The 12,495-nt window shown below is 40.6% G+C and overlaps 1 protein-coding gene across 5 annotated transcripts in view; it reads left to right on the plus strand.

Moving 5' to 3' along the window:
- Positions 1-12,495, plus strand: part of LOC308400734 (cell adhesion molecule 2-like) — a 170,686-nt gene that overhangs the window by 130,442 nt on the left and 27,749 nt on the right. For all 5 annotated transcript variants that reach the window (XM_080888653.1, XM_080888655.1, XM_080888654.1 and 2 more), the window contains one exon: positions 2,948-3,097. In XM_080888653.1, coding sequence (XP_080744779.1) covers positions 2,948-3,097 — 150 coding nt within the window. The remainder of the gene's footprint in view (positions 1-2,947; positions 3,098-12,495) is intronic.

Below are 12,495 nucleotides of genomic sequence, written 5' to 3' on the forward strand. Positions count from 1 at the left end.
TCAACAGTGCAGTAGTCATTAGAAAAGACCCTGCACACCGATCATTTTACCTCTGCTCAAGTGGAAGCTGCGATTACAAGGTCACCAGACTTTATTACCTTAAGTACAAAATGCACATCACATTTTTCATTGTGCCATGTATTTTATGCCTTGTTCCACTCATTCTTTAACTTTAGCAGATGCTATTAAAATGATGGGATTTTAGTAGAAGGCAAAGCAGTATTATCACTGTCATCACACCATGAGAGTATGGCTGAGACAGTATGCCTCAACATACCAGGATCCTGAAACTGAAACAGCTAAATGCAGTTCAGCCATTACTTATTTATTTAGACCTGTGTTTTATCAGCTGTAATGTGCTAAAATTCTTCAGAAATAGCCTATTGCAGGCTTTAACAGATATTAAATGAACAGTATCTAAATTCTTGCATGTTTTTGAAGACGGTTATAATAAGGTAATTACAAGAATGCTTAATTATTCTCCCTACCTTACCTTTAAAATCCTTCATGGATACATGTTGTTACACACACCTCTGTGCACCTGTAGTATGCTGCTGAACCATGCTTCTTTAAAGGTTAGTGTACATGGTTGCACAGGACAGTGTAGTATCCTTTTAGCGGTTTGTGATTCATTGACTTTCTAGAATATTGTTTGCCACTGTTCTGTAGAATTAAAGCCAGCTGCCCTCCACTCACAATCTCAAAAAAGAAAAAAAGAAGAAGAAGAAGAAGAAATGAAATACACTCTGTAGCTGGCACTGGGGATTATGTTTCCTCAGAAAGGACAGCATTTTCTCACTCTAGACTCCTACAGAATGTCAAGACAGTGGAATTTCATGAATTTATTAAGTAAAGATCAGTTAGCTCCAGTGCACCTGAACCATGAAAACACCACCAAAAACAATATTCACAGCATAGCCATACCTCTGAATATGTGAAAAGCCTTTATTGGCTTGACAGGCATAATTAAAAGAAATTTTAGGGTTTTTTTTTACTCAAACTGGGGTAAAACCTGAGGGACTGACAGTGATATTTATTACTGTTTGGGTTTTTACCTATTTTTATAGCATTCTCTGTGAATAGTGAACAGTATACTCTGGAGACATGCAGCAAAGATACCGAAGAGATTATATGAAGAAAAAAAAAAGCTAAGCAGAAACTGACAACAACACCTCCACATGGTACCCCCCACACAATGTATTTGCATCAGCATTTCCTACCCAGCTGCATTTGAATTATTGTGATGATGGCATTTTTAAGTCACATTTCATTAGTAATTTGAGCAATAATAATAATAATGATGAGATTAAATGATGCGGCAATACACAGTAATAATAGATGATAAAAGCCAATAATAAATGATAAATCTGTACAAATATCAAAGAAAGCGTTTAAAAATGCATTTTGAGAAGTGTTACTGATTGAGCAGTGAGCAGGTAGTTGATCAATAAAGCCACTGCCACAATATTAAAATCAGCAAATGTGTGCTATTGCGTTGGTCCCTTTCTTGTTGTTAAAACAACTGGTTCTCCTATCGGAATGGACACAAGAGCTGTGGGGGTATCATGTGGTCTCAGCACTGGAATATTGGTAGCAGGACCTTTAGATCCAGTCGATTAGAGGGTGGAGCACTGCTGGTGGAGACTGATGTGCCATTGCTTTTTCTGCAACAGACTTTATGCAGGATGCGTCAAGTTAACATCCGCATGAATCCAAGCAACTAAGGTTTTCTATAACAACATTGCATTGCAACAGCATTATCAGTGTTATTCACCTCACCTGTCAGTGATTTTACTGCCGTGGCTGATGTATATGGTGTATATGTAATGTGTGTAATTTGGAATATTTTCCTATTACTATTTATAGTCAGCCTCACCTTCACCTCTTTCTGACAATGGTCTCCATCAGGACAATCGAGGTCAAGGAAGGTCCACAGACCTATGGCTGTCCCAGCCTCTTCTGCTCCCATGTGTGAGCTGGACTAATGAGGCAGACAGCTGCTCCCGTAGTTGAAATGTCCCTGTGGTGAACTGTACCTGGGAGAGACAATGTCACCTTCAAATTCAGGCATATTACTGTACTAATGGAAACCAAAGCAGACGTGTAAAATCAAGAGAAAAAAATGTGCAAAGATTAGCTTTTAGATTGTGAAATGTATCCAGGAAAAGGCGGTACATTAGTTTCAAGCATGAACTCGAAAGCTTTATTGCTTTAACACAATTTATCCTTTAAGGGTATAGCCTGCTCAGGCTCATATTAGCCTACACTTTGTCTTATCACAATTCCCTACGAAGGAGTATTGTTTTAGACATCTGTTTCTGAAGCTTGGCAGAGTTCAATAAAACACAGGCGGGATAGAAATGCGTCTGCAATGTAATTAGGGGACTATGCTGAGACGACAAGTACAAATGTGGAATAAGAAGGTAAAATCCAGCAAGGCTGAGTGATTAGGCCTCATTTGGATGTCTTCTACACACTGACGAGCGGCTGTTTCAGGGCACGGCAGTCACTCGGATCGAAGGCCCACGGTGTCTAGGATTATGTGTCAATTTACCACCCAGCTGCAGCTATACACTCTACAGCAGAACATGACTACCTCTAATTAGGCCATGCTACCAATTAGAGCCCAGCAATAAGGAAGCAAGGAAAGCACTTTGGGAGATTAAAACCTACCATTGTTTCCACGATAAAAAATCACTGTCTTCTACAGCTGTCAAAGGCTGGGGACCATGACAACCAGGCTCCCATTAAGCTATCTTTGGTTTACTGTGATGTAATGAAGACGTTAATGGAACTGGGCAATATAACAGAACATTAAGTTTGCAAGGTGTCAAGCCTGAAATGGTACATTAATGTGATTCTGTGAAAGGACAGTAAAAACTAGCCCAATACAGCAATCTATTCATGTCACAACCATGACCTCAAACTGTGTTTTATAATCCTACAGGTATCCTGGGTCAGATCCCCATAACTCAGAATGTGACGGTGGTGGAGGGGGCCATAGCCAACATGACCTGTCGTGTGGATTACAATGATAACACTTCCCTCCAGTGGTCAAACCCTGCACAACAAACTCTCTTCTTTGGGGACAAAAAAGGTAAGTAATACTTACAGGGAAAATGCTTGTGATGATTAGATAATGAGATAAAGACGTCTTAGGCAGATTATATTACAAGAGTCTTATTCATTAATTTTTTTTAATTTGGAGCATTCAAAATTGCCCCTGCCTGCAAGCACGCTGTTTGACTGAACACGGGGAAAAAATGATACGAAAGAAATAAATGCATCACTCGTAATGTTGAAGGAGACTATTAATGAATGTGTATCTCCATTGATGTCCCAGGGCACAAACTAAGCAGAAATAGACTGCTTTTGAATTGCACTTTTGTAATCATGAAACACTGACAGTGTTGTTTACAGCACAGTAATGCCTGTGGATTGTAAGATGATTGGGCTTAATTAGTATTTTAGTTGCCCTACATTTGTATAGCTGTTTGTATGTCACTCTGGAAAGGAAGTACAGTGTTGCAACCTTGTGAAACACGGCCTCAGCCAGAATGAATTATAATGTGCTCTCACCAGCCAAATCCAATTTAAAGGTGACAAAAAGTCCAGAGTTGATAAATTGGAATTGGGGTGAAAGGGAGTAACATTGGACTGGTATGGAAGGGCTGGGGTGTTCATCTTTCAGTGTTTCTCACAGCATATTACCCATTTCATTTATGGTGTAGCTGCTAATACAATATCATTGGTTCAGTGATTGAAGATGAACTTTCCCTTTGAATAACAATTGATAAGAGGCAGAGATGCCAGAGTGAACCAGCAGAATGAGAGTCACAGTCTGGATTGAAGAAATACTTTCTCCCTCACAAGTGATTGGATTTAGTAATGAGGTCTAAGGTGTTTTATTAGATGAAATTACTTCCAAATACAATTAAATGAAAGTTAACTGAATCTTAAACAGATGCTCTTATGTGAATGGTGTAAATGTGACCAAAGGATCCGGTCTTTGAGCCAAACTGTATTTTTGGAGAGAATAATAGTTGTGGTATTTTAACATGTCAAAGGTAAAAGCCTTTAAAAATCATTTGGAATGGATTTTAAATGTTTCTGATTACGTCACTTTGATATTTTCCATCACATAATGCAAATGTTTTTTCCCTCCCTAGATTACACAGTGTGACTGGCTGCATCATTAACAGTTAAGGGCAACAGCTGGCTGATAATATACATTAGCTAGTGCTGTAGCTCATGCTTATAAAACATCTTACAATGTAGAAATTCATAATATTTGATGGGGCGTTAGTTTAGGCCCAGTGGCCATGCATGCCAGTCGGCTATTAAGCCTGTGGAAATGGGAAACTGCAATTTCTGATAAAAACATTTTAAACACAATGGCATAGTGACACGACAACAATGATATTTTTGTTTTCTTACCTTGAGGCAACTGTTGTTGTCTTTTCGTGCTATATCAATAAAATTATATTTTCACGTTTGACTTGTATTTCCATTGCAACTTGACTTTTATTAGACTTGTTAGACACCTATAGTTTCAAATGAACCAGATCATACCTGAAAAAGACTTTATTATCAAGCGATGTGACGTGATGAATCAACTTCTTTTTTTAATTTAACATAAATGAAACCAGCTGGCTATAATATGTTCCTATCTCCTGTGAGTGCAGAGCTGCATCTACTTGTAAATCTGCAATGCTGTTGCTTTAAGCATGTAAGGAGAGCTTGGGGAGCACAATACGTGTGAGCCATTTTGCCCTTCTTGGGTAACAATTTATATTGGATGACAGAATCCTTTTCCTGAGCAATAAGGATGACAAAATGAATATAGTCCATTCAGCAGAGGTTGCCAGGGCTAAGTGTGGGAACACTTCCTCTTCATCTCCTACAGCCAAATGAAAAGCCTTATTGGCACAACAAATACGATGCCTGTGAGGCTATCAGGACAAACTGGAGGCGTGGAATGACACAGGCTTCATATGACGAACAGGGTGGGACACCTGGGAAGAAATCTCTGCTGTGCCAAATCACCAGTTAATTGCTTGGCAGAGGGCTGCAACTGTCCTTCTTCTGCCGTTTGTTGTGCCTTGTTGTAGAGCCAATGAAAAATGTTAAATTCAACCTTATGCTACCTTTCAGTCCAACAACTAGCTACAGACTGGTTGAGCTTGAGGCAAGCTGTTCTCTCCCTCTCATGAACAGCTGCTTGTGGACTGCTGTCACGGAGTAATTTAGATTTTTGTAGCCCTTCTTGTTTCTAGTGTTTAGATTTATGGCTTTATTTTTTTCCTGATGTTCTGATAGATATCTCCTTTCCTTTGTGCTTGTTGTCTCTGTGTGCTGTCCACCTCTGCATACTATAATCCTCTTGGGAATCCATGACAACATGGCCATATGTAACCATTTGAAGCTCATGCAAGTTCCCTTTATTCTCTCTTCACAGAGAGGATGGGGGGAGTTTGTCATTGTGCATGTGTAATCCAAAGGCGATTCAGCTTTCACCGCTTTTATGTGTGATTCTGGATGCATAACACATAGAAGTAATGATGCTATGAGGCATATTTTTTGAAATCTACTCTTGGTCATTCCCTCAAGCTTGGTATTAAAGATAAGGGCATGTGTCTGGATGTGTTTGGAGTTTGATCTAAAATTGTGCGAGAGGAAAAGGAGTATTAAAATGACCTTTTAAATTCCTTTGAGAAGTTATAGCAGAGTAAAGTGAAACAACTAAAAAAAACCTGACATTCCATATTCAATTGAGTTTTACAGCTTCTGGGTAAAGTAAGACAAAATCTGATCTTTGCCCGAGCTATAATTTGTTCCATTTTAATTCAGGTCTGACAAATTAGATTTTTTTAAAACTGCATTACAGCCAAGGACAAAGGGATTTCTGTGTCTTTCAAAAACACTGAATATCATAAATCTACTCCAGTTTAACAGAACTATATGTAGTGTGTGCAATGTCTTTGGAATTATTATTGACACTGTTTGTTTCAGTTACATCAGTTATGGCCAGGAAAAATACTTCACTTAAAAAAACACATCTTCCAAGGCACAGCTTTCTGATTAGCCACTCCTATGGTAAAGGTAAGTTATTTGTAACTGTTCACCCTTGCCAACATGGTTTACTGTTATTAGACGACAAGCAGACGTGAGCAAGCTGTATTTGGTGTTATAATACAAGGGATCACATTAAAGGATGCACTCTTGTGCTTCAGTTTTGTGCATCATTTTTAGATCTTTTGGCTGATAATTGGGTTTTATGTTACTAGAATGAAAAACTTGATAGCATGCCAAAAAATAGCAAAGATTTGGAACAATAAACACCTATGATCACTACTGTACTGTATTAAACTCTGTCTAGTTGCTAGTTAATGCTTTACTCTGGGATTTTACAAGAAACCTTCCACTTCTTACACAAAAAATAGTTTTTCTTATCCAGTTAAATGAACATAGTCTTTTCACATTACAGATCGGCAGTACTCATAACCCTAACGCCAACATTAACATTATCATTTTATTATTAGCTATGGCCACTAGCCGCTACCCTAACAGTGGGCAAAAATAATAACTGTTTTAATGATGGCACTAATTATGCACAGTTTTTCCCCAGAGTGTCTGTAACTCATAGAGGCCTGGCAGTTTTACAACTGCCTTGCCAAAGGGGTTTGAAAGAAACCATCAGGGGCTGTTGGTATAGGAGACCATCAGACAAAGTGCAACCACAACTTTGATCTCTGGAACTGTGGTTGCACTTTGTATAATTTTTCTTTGTTGTAACATCTCACACAACTTTCACATTTTGATTTGCATGATTACAAAAATGTCAGTCACAAAAAGCATTTAATAATCAACTATTGTTAATTATTTCATGGTGAGTATTGTACTTAATCCCAAGAATACTCCAGTTGACCTTTGGCTGATTTAATAACAACATGCAGCAAAGGAAGGATCACAACAGTGTATAATTAGATTATAAACCCACTGGGATTCCTTAAATGAAACACAATTCCAGCAGTGTGTAACCCAGTAGAGAAAACTACCTTTTGTTATTTTTTTCTTGTTTTTGTTTTGATTGTATAAATGTATTTTCATTATTTTATTTTGAAAAGAAACATTTATTTTGAAAAAAGGAAGTGTGATCCTCTAGCAAACTTTATTTTCTGTTGCTGGATCACAAGGGATAAATGCCTTTTTCATTGGTTGAAGGTGGTTTTAGCCCCGTCTTCCGAAACACCAGACCATCATTTCACATGAGCTAGATCTTTTCGCACGTGGAAATAGATGAGACAGGTCACGGATAGCTCGTGCGGAATTTTCTAACATTTTGGTGAGTTTAGCCCATGGGTTTGAAAAGTTAATAATGTGTTAGTCTGTTGCTAAAAGTTGTTTCTTCTGTTCATACCGATTCGCGAGTGGTAATTTGCTGTTTAAAAACGGTTGAAATGCTGTTGTGGTAGGATTTGTTTAGCATACTCGAAGGATGATTGGAAAAATGTATTATCTTGCTGGTTATACCTATTAATCATAATTTCATGGTTAAAAAGAGAACAAGAAATTCATTTGTTGTTTACATGGTTAAAATAATTTCATGTATAACGAGAGATATATTCAAAGCATGCATGTAATGTATTACTGTGGTAATGTGAAAGAAATGTGAAAAGAGATAAAGAACTAAAGCTATAGCTGTGATACAAGAGAAGAAACGGAGCTGGCTGTGTACAATAATGTTAATATTGTTGTGCAGGCTAGGTTTTTTTCCCTTGTCCGTGTGGAAGGAACTAAGATTTTGGATTCCAATGGATTCTCTCCGGATGGAGATGGCGAGCCTGAGCCCAGACTGAACTTTGCAGAGGAACTTACTCTTCTTCCTCGACGGAGACTCCCAAGTGGTAACACACAAACCACAAACGAAAGAGAACAAGAACTAGACTAAGAATTTTTGACTTGACAAATGACCAAAGACAAAAAGACAATTGAATATTGAGCTCAAACGACTATTTTTGGGGTTATTTTTGTTTTGCCGGCTTCTTCTTGTTATTGTTATGGTTATTATCACTACTACTGTCAATGTGGAATTTGTGTCTTGTTTATTTCATTTTTGTGCAAAATAATAACTGTTGCTGCTCAAATTCCTGTCTCCAGCCATTTCATTCTGCATTCGCCTCGCTTTCTATTGTAGCCCTGCCGAACCTAGCAACTGGTCCGTAGTTTGGCTCTCCTAAACTATTTAAAATGAGTCAGTGGTTACAGTAAGTCTTGGCGAGCCAGCCAGGAGGCTTTTTCTCATGTGATTACAAGTATATAACGCACCCCAAATGGACCGTCTTGTTGAACGTGAATCTGTTAAAGTCCCAAATTCGGTGATCGTGAGCGAAATAGCTGGAGATGAGCAAATTGATGAGGTGACTGAATTCCTAAAACAGTATGGGTCAATCTCAAGAGTCTTAAAGGTAGATGATGGTAAATCTGAGTTTATCTCGAGTGTTGTTGTTGAGTACAATTCAGGTACTGCTGTTGATGCTCTTGAGCCGTTACCTTACAACCACATATCCGATAGCGGGGTTAAGTATAGAATACAGTCTCTTGCAAGCGTATACACGCGATGTGTGGGGAATGATACAACCAAGTCATATCTCACTGAGTTAAAAAACCTAGCCAAAATGAGCGGCCGAGGGTTTGCAGATGTTCTGAAAGACATGATGTCACAGATAGCTGAATCAATCAAAGAGCCTGAACATGATCAATCAGAGCAAATTGACTTACCTGAATCTCCCTTGGCTGAGTTTCAGCCTTCAGCTGTTGAACCCAGTGTTGATGGTGCACAGCAATCGAACCAGTCAAATCACACTGCAAGAAACCCAGCTCATAGTGTACCCACCATACCTGCACCTGATTTAAACCCTCCTGAGGTGCAGCGTGTAGTAGTTGAGCACATTGTGAGAAGAGATGATCATTCAGTGCAACATTTTTCACAAAAACTCAGAGCTTTTTCTGGCAAGGACCCCCGGCCAACCTATGAGCCAGATTATGATACTTGGCGTTCCAGTGCTGAACTAATCTTGAGTGACACTTCCATGTCGCAACTGCAACAATCGCGAAAGATTCTTGAGTCTCTCTTACCCCCGGCAGCTGACGTAGTTAAGCACTTGAACCCAGACAGCTCACCTGCAGACTACCTTCAAATGTTGGATTCTGCCTATGGGACAGTTCAAGATGGTGGAGAGCTTTACGCCAAATTTCTTGACACCTTCCAAAATCCAGGTGAGAAACCGTCGTCATACGTACAACGCCTTCAGGTAGCTTTAACTCACACTGTAAAACGGGGTGGTGCTTTAAGCAATGATGTTGACCGACTCCTTGTCACGCAGTTCTGTCGTGGTTGCTGGGATGATTCCCTTTTAAACGCACTTCAACTAAAACAAAAACGGATAAACCCCCCATCTTTTCCTGAGTTGCTTCTCTTATTACGCACAGAAGAAGACCAAAATGCTACCAAAACAATGCGAATGAAGCAACATTTGAACATCACGAAACAAAAAGCGACATACCACCTCCAAACAGTCAAAGGCTGCTTAGACAAAAATGAAGACACAACCACCTTAAGCTCAATTAAAGAACTCTCAAAGCAAGTTGCAGAGCTCCAGGCCCAACTGGTGCAGCTGACCGCGAAATCAAAAGCACAGAATTCCAGATATGCCTCCCATACCAAGTCTAAAGAAAACCGAAAGCCAGACAAAGTGAGCAAGGAGCCCTCAGAACGAACAGTTAAAACTCAAAGTATCCCACCCAAACCGTGGTACTGTTTCCAATGTGGAGAAGATGGCCACATCAAGCCAAACTGCGAAAATGAACCAAACCCAGCCCTAGTTGCTGAAAAGCGCAAACTGTTTAAAGAGAAACAGAGGAAATGGGAGGTTGAGAACCCTCCAGCCACTAAGGAACAGTTAAACTGAAAACAGTCTGTATTGCGTGGCAAATGGAGACTGCAGCCAGGCGATCATGTCCCACTAAGTACATGCAACATGCTAACTGTAAGCAATCTGTCACTAAGCCACAGAAGTATAGTCTGCCAAAAGGGTTGGTTGGCTCTAAATGCACAGCAGTAGTTAGCATTTCTGGCGTTAATGTAAATTGTCTCCTGGACTCAGGGTCACAAGTGACCACAGTCGCTGAGTCGTTCTACAAACAGAACTTTCCAGATCAAAATCTTAACCCACTCTATGATCTTTTGGAAGTGGAGGGTGCTGCAGGTCAGCCCGTCCCCTATTTGGGTTATATAGAGACATGCATTACTTTTCCAAAAGACTTCTTAGATGCAGAGATGGACATACCAACCTTAGCTCTTGTTGTTCCAGACACTCATCCAAACAGTCAGACCCCAGTGTTGGTGGGAACAAACACGCTTGATGTCCTTTATGAAAAATTTTTGGACCTTAAGACTTCTGACTACTTACCTAGTCCTTGCGGGTTTAGAGCCCTGTTGAAAACTCTAGAACTAAGACATACACAGAACAAAGATGGGAGCATTGGGTTAGTTACCCTGTCAGGCAAGGCTACAGTTGTAGTTCCAGCAGGCCAAACAGTAGTTTTAGAGGGATCTGCTAACGTTCATTGTACTGCAGCAGACACGTGTGCCATAGTTGAACACCCCTCTCAGTCTTCCTTGCCTGGTGGCCTTTGTGTTAAAACTTGCTTGATAACACTTCCTTCCCGAGCTCCACACAAAGTGCCTGTTATGATTACAAATGAAACAGAACAAGATGTTACTATCCCGTCTACTTGTGTCATTGCAGAGCTGGGAGCTTTCCATTGTATCATGTCCCAGCATAATGTCACCAGTGTTAATGAGTCAGCCACAAGTAAGACACCGCTGAATTTCAATTTTGGTGACTCTCCGATTCCACATGAATGGAAAGAGAGGATAACCAAGCAACTCAATGACATTCCGGAAGTATTCGCTTTTCATGATCTTGACTTTGGGTGTACGAACAAGGTGAAACATTCCATCAAGCTTAATGATCCGACTCCCTTCAAGCACCGTGCACGCCCTATACACCCTCAAGATCTTGAGGCTGTCCGGAAACACCTGCAGGAGCTGCTTGCTGCAGGTGTGATAAGAGAGTCTCAATCACCTTTCTCGTCTCCCATTGTTGTGGTGAGAAAGCGGAACAATGATGTGCGTCTATGTATAGACTTTCGCAAGCTGAACTTGCAAACAATAAAAGACTCTTACGCACTTCCAAATCTGGAAGAGACATTCTCTGCCCTTTCAGGATCCAGGTGGTTCACGGTCCTCGATCTGAAATCTGGGTATTACCAGATAGAAGTTGAGGAGGCAGACAAAGAAAAGACCGCGTTTGTGACACCGCTTGGGTTCTGGGAGTTTAACCGCATGCCGCAGGGCATAACCAACGCCCCAAGCACCTTCCAGCGGCTGATGGAGCGCTGTGTTGGTGATATGAACTTACATGAAGTGCTCGTCTTTTTAGATGATCTCATCATCTTCTCAGATAGTTTGGAAGAACACGAACGCCGACTTATGCGGGTACTCCATCGCCTTAAAGAGTATGGCCTGAAGTTATCGCTGGAAAAATGTAAATTTTTCCAAACCACAGTTCGGTATCTTGGGCATGTAATCTCTGAAAGCGGAGTTGAGACGGATCCCGAAAAGATTCAGGCCCTAAAGACCTGGCCACGGCCCAAGAATCTCAAAGAACTAAGATCTTTCCTGGGGTTCTCGGGGTACTACAGACGTTTTGTAAAAGGGTACTCGTCCATAGTACGCCCACTCAATGACCTCACTCGTGGTTACCCACCACTACGTAAGAAATCAAAGTCCAAAGAACCCAACCAGACCTACTTTGATCCCAAACTGCCATTTGAGGACCGATGGACCGCAGAGTGTCAAAAAGCTTTTGACTCCATCATTGAAAAGCTAACGTCAGCCCCCGTCTTAGGCTTTGCAGACTCGAAGCTGCCTTATGTGCTCCATACCGATGCCAGTACTACTGGCTTAGGTGCAGCACTCTACCAGGAGCAGGAGGGTCAGCTCAGAGCCATAGCTTTTGCCAGTCGTGGGTTATCAAGAAGTGAAGCACGATATCCAGCCCACAAGTTGGAATTTTTAGCACTCAAATGGGCAGTGACTGAAAAGTTTCACGATTATTTGTATGGTGGTCAGTTCACTGTGGTTACAGATAGTAACCCACTCACATACATATTGACCTCTGCTAAGTTAGATGCCACTGGCTATAGGTGGCTTGCCGCTTTATCTAACTACAACTTTAAGTTACAGTATAGAGCGGGCAAGCACAACCTAGACGCAGATGGGTTGTCTAGACGTCCTCATGGAGAACTCGTAAATGATGTCCAGTCCAGGAAAGAGCAGGAGCGTGTAAGCCAATTTGTAGAGCGTCACCTAGCTGACACTGACACCACTGACACCATAAAGCTTGTAGATAGTTGTCCAAGCAATCT

The sequence above is a fragment of the Rhamphochromis sp. 'chilingali' genome (genome assembly GCF_963969265.1).
Source record: "Rhamphochromis sp. 'chilingali' genome assembly, chromosome: 8".
NCBI lineage: Eukaryota > Metazoa > Chordata > Actinopteri > Cichliformes > Cichlidae > Rhamphochromis > Rhamphochromis sp. 'chilingali'.